Source organism: Populus alba, chromosome 11, assembly GCF_005239225.2.
Source record: "Populus alba chromosome 11, ASM523922v2, whole genome shotgun sequence".
NCBI classification, from domain to species: domain Eukaryota; kingdom Viridiplantae; phylum Streptophyta; class Magnoliopsida; order Malpighiales; family Salicaceae; genus Populus; species Populus alba.
The window spans coordinates 14478084-14491335 of record NC_133294.1 but is presented as its reverse complement, the minus strand read 5'-3'; the positions used below and the strand labels follow the sequence as shown (position 1 = coordinate 14491335).

General features: G+C 30.3%; 1 protein-coding gene across 1 annotated transcript; it reads right to left on the bottom strand.

The window, feature by feature from the left end:
- Positions 1 to 4675: 4675 nt before the first annotated feature.
- LOC118038391 (protein RICE SALT SENSITIVE 3) lies at positions 4676 to 7400 on the bottom strand. The gene is made up of 7 exons (XM_035044728.2): positions 7157 to 7400; positions 6973 to 7023; positions 6425 to 6553; positions 6164 to 6269; positions 5947 to 5988; positions 5770 to 5826; positions 4676 to 5580 (listed from the first exon to the last, which is right to left on the bottom strand). Exons 1-7 carry the CDS (start codon positions 7285 to 7287, stop codon positions 4843 to 4845), a joined length of 1254 nt encoding a protein of 417 aa, XP_034900619.1. The 5' UTR covers positions 7288 to 7400; the 3' UTR covers positions 4676 to 4842.
- Between the last annotated feature and the right edge of the window lie 5852 nt (positions 7401 to 13252).

Sequence of the window (13252 nt, the reverse complement as noted above, 5' to 3'; positions counted from 1 at the left end):
TTTTGTTTTGGTCACTTTTCAAAAGTGTTTTTTACTTGAAAATGCATCAAAATAATTTTTTTATTTTTTAAAAATTATTTTTTATATTAGCTCATTAAAATGATATGAAAATATAAAAAATAATTTAAATTAAAGAAAAAAAAAAAAAATTTAAATTTTAAAAAATATACTTTTAAAACACAAAAATAAATAGAGTTTTACGAAACTTTGTTAAAAAAATATAAAAATTGTTTCACAAAAACTATATTTCAAACTCAATTTTTTAGTTTATCTCACAATATAAAACTCAGTTTGATATATTACCAAACACGTTTTTAACACCTTAAATACAAAAGCTAAAACTAAATAAATACATCCTAAAATGATTCTAATTTTACGTCTTTTTATTTATAAGGCATTTTCTAGTCAGATTATATACTTATCAAGATAAAACAGTTTTTTTTATATAATAAATATGAAATTCTCACATTATTAATCTTAAAATTGAAACTCAAGAAACTAAAGCATACCTTTTAACTAACTATCATGTTAACCTCTTACGTTTATTTACATCTAGCTGTTAATATAAAATTAAACCTTAAATATCTATTTAACACAATGCAAATACATTAGTAAGATTTTAGGGAACGAATATTAAAAGAAAAATTATATTATTTTTTTTATATAATTATAAAATCTTACCTAAAATTTGATACCAGACAAGATCAGAATCAAAATCGATTCCAGATCAACCCTTTGAGTCAATCTTACTTTTACAACTAACTTTAGGTGATTATTTTCGATTTGATTCAGTTTTTATTAAAAACAAATAATTAAACCGAAATTTTTTAAAAAAAAAAAAAAACCGAAACCGGTTCTAACCAGCTGGTTTCGGTTCGGTTTGATTTTTTAGAAAAAAACCGGTTCAAACCAGTTTCGCTTTATTTTTTTCAGTTTGGCTCTGTTTTCCGGTTTTGGCTTGGTTTTTTTTTGTTTTTTTTGTTGTTTTGGTTTGGTTCTTTTTTTTTGTTTTAGGCTTATAAAACCGAAACCAACCGAACCGGTCTGTTTTTTCAAAATTTTAAGTTGTTTATTTTTTTTTCATAGTTTGATTTTTTTTATAATTTTTTTTAGTTTAATTAATTTTTTAATTTTTTTCTCACCCTTACAACTAACCATGGGTTTTTTGGTTTCTCGTGGGTTTACAATTGTGGCAATATTAGAGGGCACAAATGACAGATAAATCTGGGCTTTTCTTTCTTTAGGATGTAGACAAATATCATGCCCCCGATTAACAATTGCTCACAGCTCTGTCCATATCAAGTCAAATAAATGCCCAGAGGCCAAATTTCTCTTTTGTTATCCGCAGCCCAATTTACTATGAACATCGGTCCATAAAATACCTGAGTGGCAAAGCTCAATGTTTATTTATGACCAGAAACAATTGTTTTTTAAAGTTTTATTTTCAAATTTTTTATTTTTAAATTTATTATTGACCCAAGCACGTTAAAATAATATGAAAATATTAAAAATATTAATTTCAAGTAAAGAAAAAATAAAAAAAAATCAATTTTTTTCTTAAAAGCGTTTTTGACGAGTCAAACTAATCCCATTAATTAACTCTTAAATATTATGGAGTGGAGCTACCTCATAACATAATTAGAGTATCAGCAAAAGAAGCTAACATAGAGCTTGGCTGGTGGGGAGGGAAATCTGTTGGTCCCTAGGGCATGATGAGCTGCCATGGACCCAAAAGGTCTCCATGGAAACCCAAATGGGAGACAAATGGATTTTCCGAGAGCTGCTTTGTCCTCATTTTGAGGAGGACGATGCAAATTATATTGATAATCAAAGCAGTGAAGATTTATTCCTTCAAGATTGGTCCGCAGAAAGCCTCTGCTTCCACCGGCACGAAGACAACCTTTGTTGATCCCATCATAGCATGGCCCAGTTAAAGACCAGACATCACAATTATGTTATTAGTGCTTGTGTTGCTTGACCAGCCACTCTTTTTCTACGTCTCTCTTTGCTTTATTTGCAAGAGTATATTTGGGAAGCCGTGCTCCTTGAAGAAAAACTAAACTAGGGTTCCTTCTCTTTAGTTTATTATATACGAGTCCCAAATTCTCTCATATTTAGCCTTTAATCATTTGGATTAGTGGTAATTGTTATGAAAAAACCACCTTTGATGTGAATTTGGTGAGTGTTATATCGAAAGGAGCCTCTAGATTTTATATATCCCAATCATTTAACACACATGTCTAGGAAATTAACAGACCTATAATTATTTGTATAATTATGAGGACACCACTATATATAAGCTAGTTTAAGATTGGGTACATTGGCAAGTGATCAACTCATGATTTACTCCACCAACCTATAATTAATTATCATAATCTTCTCTTGTTTGATGCATATCACATGCCCATCTCTTTCTCATTATTTGTAATACGATATACAACTCCACATTATATTATATATTCAGTGCCTTGGGATGGTTATAAGCACAGCCTCACGCAAAACTCCCACAAGAAATAATCCCATGGAGGAAAACCACCACAAAAAAACCAGCTCTAGAGAAGACATCTTCTCCTTTCCTAGCACCCCAAGTACTCTAGATCAAGATTCTGATTTCGAGTTCGGTTGTCTAACGCCGGATTCTCCCTCTAGAGATCCAAACAAGAGCTCACCAGCTGATCATCTTTTCTTCAATGGCCGCCTGTTGCCACATTCTTTTCCTGTACTTCAACAACAACCAGCAACTGTGCTATTTATTGATAAAATTTATCGCGCACCTAGCAGAGCAAGCAGTGTCAGCAGCAAGGATTCCCTCATGTCATCAAGAAGTAATAGCACTAACAGTAGTAGAAGCAGTGTTAGCAGTGCGAGAACAAGCTCAAGTGACAATTCAGAGAGGAGAAGATTGTATAATATTACTAGCAGCCAAACACCCTTGGCTAGTAAAGCTGTTATAGCACAATTATATGGATCTTCTCAAAGGTGGCAACATATCATGCCTGTACCAGCTGCAGCTTTGAAACGTGCGGATTCACGAAGAAAAAGTGGCCGGAATTTGGTGAAAGAAGGGTTGAGCAACAACAAGAAACAAATAAAGAAAGGGAAAAGAGACAGGTCTGGGTTTTGGAGGAGATTTTTCAGGTCATTTTTGGTAGCCTGTAGAGAATGTCATGCCATGGAACCATCCACAAAGGATGACATATTGGAGGGAAATATCAATTTATGATTTATAAGATATATTTAATACGATCGAATGTGGTTTTTTTTGTTTTTTCCCTTGAGAGGGGTATTGATTTAGCGTAAGATTTGCTTGTAATTTTATTGTGTGTAATAATTAATGATATTCTATAATTTATTTTTCTAAACCCTTTTTTTTATTAAAGAAGAAGAAGAAGAAGAAGAAGAAATAAGTACAAGAAAGAAAGAAAAAATCTGGTGTAAATATTTTTATTATTTTTTGCTGGTTTTACATTTGATTTTTTCTATTACTTATTTAAAAAAAAAAAAAAAGGATAGAGAAGATTAATTAATATAGTATCACTAAACCATCTTTGGAATTGACATTGCATAGGCCTCTAGGCTGAAACTGGTGCAGATACTCTGGTTTCAACATCTTTGGAATTAAAACTAGGAATGTCTGGTTAATCTCTCAGATACATCAGCTTTTCCTTCAATAACATTTTTTTTATAAAATTGCAAACAGCAGGCCCTACTATGTTCCCTTGCCATGATCTAGAATAGCAGAGGCTTCCACTTAATGTGCTTCGATTTCAAAGAAGCATGGTTACCTCTCCTCTGTGTAGCAGGCATGGAGTTGAGCAGGCGATGCGGGACAAGAATATATTTGAAGAAAGAAAAAGAGGGGAGATAGGGAGCATAGAAGGGGAAGAAGAAGAAAAGGAGCTGGAGATCAGAAACTGACAAAGCAAATATATCACATAGAAAAACTATATATCTATTATGAAAAAAAGAGTAATGAATAAAAGTTTTTTTTGATATTGTATTGGTGATTGTTTTTTAAATTGTTTTATACTTGAAAATATATTAAAATAATTTTTTTTTAATTTTTTAAAATTTATTTCTAATACCATCACAACAATCAAAGCAATTTAAAAACACAGAATAAAATTAATTTAAAACAAAAAATAAAATTCAAATTTTTCAAAAACAAATTTCTCACCTCAAAAATATACTGTTACTTGGAAGAGTGGTTGATTTATTACACTACGAAATTTTAGGATTCCATCGAGAAAGAAGCATAAATGCAACGAAGACAGATTAGAGCTGGCCTAAAGCTTAGTGATGCACAATAACAATGGTGATATGAAACTCCACTCGAACTGCTATTTATCGTTCTTTCTTCCTTTTTATTATCTTTATTTTGTTGCATTGCATCAAAGATAGACTGAAGTTCATGTCCCTAACTTGGCCGATGGCTTTCAACTCTGCTTGCCTTCTGCTACTATTGTGAATTACACGTTCAATTAATCCTAAAGCTTTCACACATGGCAACCTTCTAAAGTCCCGAGGACCCAAACCCAACAAAAATATTGGCCCTCCCCTCCCCGGAAAGTTGGATAACTGAGCTAGCTGATCAGTCCAAACCTGCCCGGCGATTTAGTTATGAGGACGGAGACGCTCGTTCAACACTTTGATTTAGGCCTTGACATAGCATGGCAAGCCAAATGATTGGGAGGTTCTGAGAATTAAATAGCAGAAACAGAGAGTAAAAGAACATAATAAAACAAACCCTAAAATCCCAGTACTAAAGGAGCATTAAAGCCCTTTTGTTTTCCTAGATACAAGTTCTCATCCTTTGTCCATCTAATACAAGCCTTGTCGATTTCACTCCAAGAAAGTCTCCATGATGTCTGAATACACCCCAGCTTCAGGGTTCCGGTAATCCACAGCTTGGTGCTGATGATGATCAATAGATGTGGAAGAAGATGACGAAGTCATTCTTGCAGGAAGAGTGAAGCTCCTTTTGTACTTGTTTTCCATTTTCCTTGCACTACCTGGATGGCTATCCAAACTCAAGAACTCATCGGGGTTCATAACATCAGAATTATTCATATTTGAAGCATCTGAATTTGGATTTGGACTCTTCCCTTCAAGGATAAGAGGGTGGTGATTTTGGTCTCCTTTGTTTCCTAAGCCCTCAGGGCTAAACAAAAGCTTGGCATTGTCTGCCCTTCCAGCGAGAGCATTGAAGAAAGACAACCCATTAGGCCATTTGATGTCCTTTTGATGCTCTCCCATAATCTCTTCCACACGGGTTTCGGATGAATGGGGAAGGATAAACATACGGGGTTCATCTTTGGCTTGTGGAAATCCAAGTCTAGCTGCATGGTTTTGAGAACTCGGTGAAGACAGCAAAGAAGCAGCAGATGGAAGTGGTCTTTGACTCCAGTTGAAAAGGGGCGGTGGTGGGCAGGTTGGAATTGCAGATTGCTTAGTAGGTAATGAAGAAGAGGAAGTGTTTCTGGTTGATGAGAAGAGCTGGGAGAGGTAAGAACCAGATTGGTAGCCCAGAGATTCAAATGCATGCCTCATTCTTAGTACAAAATGAAGGTCTTCAGGTATCTGAACATATGAATGATGATGCCCTCATGAGATCAAACTTTGCCATAAAGTAAATAATAGCTACTGTGCAAATGTGAAAAGGGCAATCAAGAAGGATTTTTAAGAAAAGTTAATTTTCGAAATTAATTGTCAAAAAGAAAAGAGAAATTAGATGACAAGTATTGATAATAGAAAAATATTAGAACTCACAGTCTTGCTGGAGCCCAGTTGCAGAAGGCCATGGCCAGCTTGTATGACAGCAATGGTCTGATCAACATACATGTGGAAACAAAATCTAAGTACTGGACAGAGGAAAAATTAATTGAAAAAAAAACAAAAAACTATATGAGCCTACTAACTGTACAATGAAACTCTTCTGGTACAGACCTGAATTCCAGACTCAAATTGATCTGTCCATTCCGGCGGAAGCTGCAATTGAAACACTCAAGAGGGAAGGTTACTATCAATCTTAAATATGGTGTCATCTAACTAGATAATAACGGGAGACATTAAATTCCCAACACCACTTTTTGTCCAAACTTCTTAGTGGTACTAATTAAGGAAAAAAGGAAGGAAAAAACAGATTTATGGTATTGTTGCATACAGCATCGAAAGAACTCTGCCAGTAGTTGGAAATATTTGGTTCACATTCAGTAGGTTCTTTGAAGACCCATTTGTGACACTTATCTGAAGCAACCTTTCCCATTAACCTGCTCCAACGAAATAAAAATTAATCAAAACGCATGAACAACATGTGTTTTTCATCTCCTAGTTTCTGCCCTCTAACCATGTTATGAAGATTTTCATTTAGAGAGAGGGAGAGTGAGAATTTAAACCAAAATAATAGCACCTACCCAGTACCCACCCTTCTCCATAATTATATAGCTGAATGGACATTTTGCTGAATGCTTTCCTGACAGGATCCTCTCCATCAATTTCTTCCAAACAGTCTCCAACTCTTCCCCGGCAAAACCCATCTTCCCACATCAACATCCTTCACAAATCTCACAAGTCGATTGGTCGAGAATTAAAATCATATTGAAGGATCAAGAGTTAACTTACAGGTTGATTAAACATGTAATTATTATGTCAGTAATTGCCTAAAACCCATTTGTAATTACCATTTACAAACCGACTAAACATATTTAAATACACAAGTCAACAATCAAGTGCTGCGTGTTTCTTTAACTCTGTTTCAAGAAGCAAATGAGTAATGGTCTGTTTGGTTACTAAGAAAAAACCTTGGGAAAAAAAAAGTAAGAAATGAAGTAACAAAACTATAACTTGAGAGAACTTTGTCATGGACTTGAAAAAATACAAAAGAATCACGACTCATTCGAGTAACAGTCCACTGACCTCCCCATTTTCTTTGTTGTTTTAGTATCAAAAAGAAGGAAAGAAGGAAAAACTCACAAGCTTCCATTGTCATCTCCGACCTTGCAACCATTACCACTTCTAACTCTTCTGCAAATAAGAAAGACTACCCGTTTAAGGAAACAGTTGAAAGGCAAAGAATTTATAGAGAGAGAAACCGAATGAACAGTACTATAGAGATAGAAAGTTTGAAACTTTAGCGCAGAAAAAGTAAGTTACATACGGGCGAGGACGAATCGTCCAGAAGACAGAGTAAGTCCAGTCTGAGTTGAGACAGACGCTTCTAAGGGCCTCATGAAGGGCCATCATCCCAACAGCTTCTTTGCTCCTATCTGCTCCTCCTGAGCCCACCATCTCTCTCTCTCTCTCTCTCTCTCTGAAAGTCTCTCTCTATATCTCTATATAGATGTGTAATGTCTTTCTTTTTTGTTCTTTATTTTTAGCTCTTTCACTTCACAGTTGGCCTTTCGAACAGAACCCTGTTTTTGTTTCTGACTATCTTCACTTCAAACGTGAACCTTCTGGCACCATTTTTTCAGAATGGAGTTTTTTTGTTTTAAGTATTTTTTATTTAAAATATATTAAAATAATATTTTTTATTTTTAAAAAATTTATTTTTAATATCAATATATTAAAATAATTTAAACTAGAAAAACTTAATTAAAAAAATTAAATTTAAAATGCAAAACAAACTTCTTAAGAAAACTTAGTTTGCAATTTGCATGCTTATTTATATATTGTTTTTTCTTCTTTGTTTTACTCTCTTTAGTAAATTCTCTGCAATAAAAGCTTTTGTACGACAAAGGTGAACGGACCCCTTTTGTTTGTCTTGACGTATTACTCTCTCAATATGTGTGCCCCCTTCTTTTTGTTTGTCTCCGTAGCTATGTGCTCCGCTGCACACAGGGTAACAAAATTTTTGAGTAAAAACTGTTAGGAAACAGAGAAAATATTATATTCCGTTTATTTATTAAAAAGTAGTTTTAATTTTGAAAAGTAAATTTTAAAAAAAAGTGAATTTTAAAAAAGTAGTTTTTAATGTTTGGTAGTGTAATAAAAAATGATTTGGAAAAATAATTTCCAGTGTTTGGTTATGTCATGGAAAATAAACTAGAAAATAACTTATTAATATTTTATTTTTCTCAAGTTTATTAAAATAATGAGGAACAAATCTTACAAATTAAAAAGTTAAATGAGAATGAAATTGAAAAAAAAAATATAATTTTATAAATTATCTCAAATAAAATAAATAATAATCAAAATAATAGAGATCAAATCTAAAAAATTAAAAAAAAATAAAAGATGAAGAAATTAAAATAATAATAATCAATATTTCATAAATTATTTCAAATAAAATAAGTAACAATCAAAAGAATGATGATCAAATTTGATAGATAAAAAATTTCAATAAAAATATGATAAGAAAAAAGTAAATAGCAATTATAAAAATAAAGACTAAAGTTAATATAAAAATAAATTTTTAAGAGATGAAATTGAAAAATAAATATTCAAAACAAAAAATATATATAGCAATCAAAAGTTTGAGGATCAAATTTGATATAATCAGCAAATAATGACATTTCTAATTTTTTCACAACTTCCGGAAAGTGTTTTTCCCTCAAATTTTTCAGGAAAACACTTTCCTGAAAACCAAGCCAATTTTTCCTTTTACTGGAAAGTGTTTTCATTGACCAACTTTCCTACTGGCAAACAAACACAAGAAAGTTTGGAAAGTGATTTTCCGGAAACCACTTTCCGGAAAATAAACACAGTTAAAGGAAAAATATTTTCCTGAAAACCAAGTTAAATTTTTCTTTGATTGAAATTGACTGGAAAGTGTTTTCCGTTAACCGGAAAGTGTTTTCTGTTGACTAGAAAGTGTTTTTCATTGACCGGAAAGTGTTTTCGATTGACCAACTTTTCTAATGACAAACAAAAACAGGAAAGTTTGGAAAATGGTTTCTCATAAACTACTTTCCGGGAAACAAACATGGCCTTAATGTCAAATGAAAAGAAATAAAGTCCAATGAAAAAAAAGTTAAAAAATGATATAACATGTGTTAATTCATTAAACTTGTCATTTGATTTTAAAATTTTTTAAAGCTTAATCTTCAACTAATTAAATATTAAAAAATAAAATAAAATAAAAATTAAACATATAAAACAATAAAAGAAATAGCAACAGCATGCCAAAAAGCATGAGTCCAGGTCGACTTGTTAAACCCACAAGTCAGGTTTTGAGATCAAGATAAAATAATAATAAAAAAAAATCATGACCCTATTTTTAAAAAAGCCAATGTCAAATCATGAAATAGAAAAAATATAAATTCCAAAAAATGTTTTGATCCCAACTCTTGTCCCGAGCTATTTGATCAAATAACCAAATATAAAAAACCATAAAGGACAATTCTTAAAAAATCAAATATTGAAGGATGAAAATTTTTAAAAAAAATCAATCATACAAAATGATCCAAAAAAAAAAAACAATGATTAAAAGCCAAAAAAAGATACGAGCTTACCTGAGTTAACTCGCCAAACATACAGGTTAGATTGTGAGACCATGATAACCCTATAAAAGTAAAACAAAAAAAACCAGGAATCCTAGTTTTTGAAAAAATCAACATCGAATAGTAAGATAAAAAGATAAGTAAAAAAAAACAATATGAACCTATGTTAGCTTGTAAAACCTGTGACCCAGGCCATTTGGTGAGAAACACCAAACCTAAAAAAATCATGAAGACCAAATTTTAATAAATCAAATGTCAAATGATGAAATAAAAAAATTCAATAAAAAAAGATTTAAAAGAAAATATAGAATTAAAATAATAAGGACTGAATTTAAAAAAAAAAACAAATAAAGTTTTTTGATTAAATGATGAAATTGAAAATAATTGAAAGTTTACCAAACATGCAAGGAAAAAAAAGAATTAAGTCAAATGTTTTTTTTTAAAAAAAATAGATTGAAAGATAAAATTAAAAACAAATCAAAAATTTACAAAAAAGCCAATGATATAAATTACAAATAAAAGAAATAAGGACTAATACTCAAATGTCCTCAGCTAAGGGGACTATCCTAAAATTTTAAATGACAAACACAAATTTTAAAAGAGGAAAGAAAAAGAGAGAAAAAAAAAAAAGAGAAAAGGTTGACAGTGTCAAACTTGATAGCCTTTGCCTATACATGCCGCCTCCCTGAAGAGGCGACACCAAGACAATTCAAACACTATCGTGAAAGGTAGTGTTTGACCATCGAACGGTCGCAAATGTGTCACCCTAATGGTGTAAGGGTTGTCCATACATAGGCATGTGCAACAACTTTTTTTTTAATATTTTTTATAAATTAAATTACACAATTGTTTCTAAACCAACCTAATAATTACTTTTTTTTTAAAAAAAAAAAGGCTTAATAATTATTAAAAAAAAGCTTACATGCATATACAAAAATGTCTGTGAGCATATGCTACAGAAAATCCAATTCAAAGGGCTTGTCAGTCATTTATCTGTTTATAAAAAAAATAAAAGCGCCATTAAGTATAAGCTTTTTAAAAAATTGAATATGAGGGTATAAGGCCCATTTAACTATGTATTATAAAAACAAAAAAAAATATAATTGTCCCTTTAAATTTTGAGATGACAAATGGATTATTTTGAAATTACTAAATTACCTAAATAACATGGTTTCTTGGTTTTGTGTTTTCAGGGAAAAATACATATTTCACCAAAAAATTCTAACAAGCCACCCATTCCCTCAACTTTTTTCACTTTGATCTCATCCTCCTCTAACAATTAGTAAAAATTGGCATATAATTTGATTCAATAAGAGCTAAATAAAAAACCAATAAAAACAACAATGCATATATAGTATTTATGAGAAGATCTATAATGTATTTTATAAATTCATCACATCTTTTAGATTTACTTGGAATTGGTCTGACAAGAGCTAAATAAAAAACAAATCAATAAAACATTGTAAACAATACATATATAGTATTTATGAGATGATCTATAAAACAGTGAATTCAACACATCTTTAAGATTTACTTGTAATAATAAGGGTTTTTTTTTGTTTTGTTATTGTCATAATTTGCTATCCTTGGATGCCAAGACTAATATATTTAAAAATATAATTATAATTGTTTTTTAAAAAAATTATTTTTGAGATTTACATATTAAAATAATTCAAAACACATAAAATTTTTATTATTAAGTAAAAAAAAATTAATTTTTTTAAAAACAAGTTCTAAGATCACGAGAAAAAAGGGCAGGGAGGACAACTGTTATCTTCTCTTCCTCTGTATCTCGCCAAGCATCGAGAAGGGACTGAGATGTTTTGATTTCTCTTTTACAGGAGAAATTGCTATTTTATCCTTTCTGTTTGGTACCAAGGATACGTGTGGGTTGTTCTTGACTTGGTTTTTCAGGTACTATTTGCTCTTGTCGGTGTCGCTTTTGATAAAGGCCTTGTTTAGGTGAAAAGGTCAACACTGCATAGTTTACAACATTTACAATGTGATGAATCTGTCTAGCTTGGACTCTGCACACTGCCTCTGTAAATCTGATCTCACATAGATTAGCTTTATCAAAAAAAAAAAAAAAATTTAAATACAGGGTTTGTTTTTCTGTTTAAAAAATATTTAAATATATTATTTTTAAATAAAAAAATATTTTAAAGAAACAATTACAAACTCTTTAATATTTTTTTTGTGTGAATTTGTTTTATTAACATGGTATTTAGATCAGTTTGTACCTTGATCAATTTTATGAATTTTAAAATTAATAATTATATAAATTTTTAATAATTTTAAAATTTTATAAAATTTAAATTAAAGATTTTTAAAACCAAACTTAAAGCATGATCAACAGACTACTCGGGGTTAGGGTGTGAATTTTTAGTTTTTCAGGCTGTTGACAATGGCCCTGTGGTTGTGGGGTACAACGTTGAATTGGTACTCTTTTGTTGGACTTGAAATTAATTTTGTACCTCAATTGCTATTTAATTTTTAGTACCATTCAACAACTCATCGCCGTCAACTACAGCTACATATATTATTAACAAAGCATTAAATATGCATTAAAAACATCGTTTAATAATAAAATTTTGAGTTCAATTTTTTTTTTTTAAGTTTTAGATTCAAGCCTATAATTATTAATATAATATTTATTATTAAAGGTTTATATAATTATTAGCTTTAAAATATATGGAATTAGTTAAAATATATACAAACTGATTTAAACATTCATATTAATAATAAAAAAAAAAACAAAGAGTTCGGTTAAATTATTGTAATCACATCTTAAAAATACTATTCATTAAAGAAAATACATTAGTGAAAAAGATATGTTAAATATATATTATATTTTGAGTTTATAATTGGTTTTTTTTATTAGAAAATACATTAACTATATTTGAACTTTTTAATAATAATAATAATAATAATGTAGTGCATATTGCTTAAAAGATGCTGAGTTTGCATAAATTGACTCCTCACTTGTTTCATGACTCATGACTGTTAGTTTTTTCAGTAATATGTTTCTCATTTATCGTTGGATTTATTACTGCTACAGGCTACATTTGGGACACAAGAAATTTTATAATAGTGCCGGATACACGGTCATTTTCGTGTTTTTAAAAATTTTAATTTTTTAATTAAAAATTAATTTTTTTATATGTTTTGGATCGTTTTGATACACTAATCTTAAAAATAATTTTTTAAAAATAAAAAAAATATTATTTTAATACATTTTAGTATAAAAAATACTTTAAAAAATAATCACAACCATACTCCTAAATAAAAATTATATATTATTATTATTATTATTATTATACACATTCAAACGTTGTATTCTTTACAAGATCATTAATGAAAATCGTGACCACTTGTAATAAAAATTTGATCTTCACAATCTGAACATGGTTAAGGATCAATGTATTGATGTGCGGTAGAGGTTTTCATTTTTTTGCAGAAAAAACTGAAGGCATAAATAGGTTAACCAAATTAGGGATGAGTAAAAAAATTAAAAAAAATTGATTAAATCGAGAAAATTGAAAAAAAAAATAACCAAAAAAACCGAACCATGAAAAAAAACCTATTAAAATGTTGAAAAAACCGACCGGTTTGGTTTTATAAACCTAAAACTGAAAAAACCGAACCAAACCCAAACCGAAAAAAACCAAGCCAAACCAAAAAAACAAAACCAAACTGGTTTAAGCCGGTTTTTGTCCTGAAAAAATTGAACTGAACCGGCCGGTTCGAACTGGTTTCGGTTCAATTTTTTTTAAAAAAAAAATTGGTTTGGTTATTTTTTTTTATAAAAACCA

Bases quoted from the DNA above. Each gene is read 5' to 3' on its own strand.
- LOC118038391 (XM_035044728.2), bottom strand. From the start codon at position 7,287: ATGGTGGGCTCAGGAGGAGCAGATAGGAGCAAAGAAGCTGTTGGGATG. The intron at 7,024-7,156 runs GTATGTAACTTA...TCTTATTTGCAG, and splicing joins TGGACGATTCGTCCTCGCCC to AAGAGTTAGAAGTGGTAATG. The intron at 5,581-5,769 runs GTGAGTTCTAAT...TCATATGTTCAG, and splicing joins AACTGGGCTCCAGCAAGACT to ATACCTGAAGACCTTCATTT.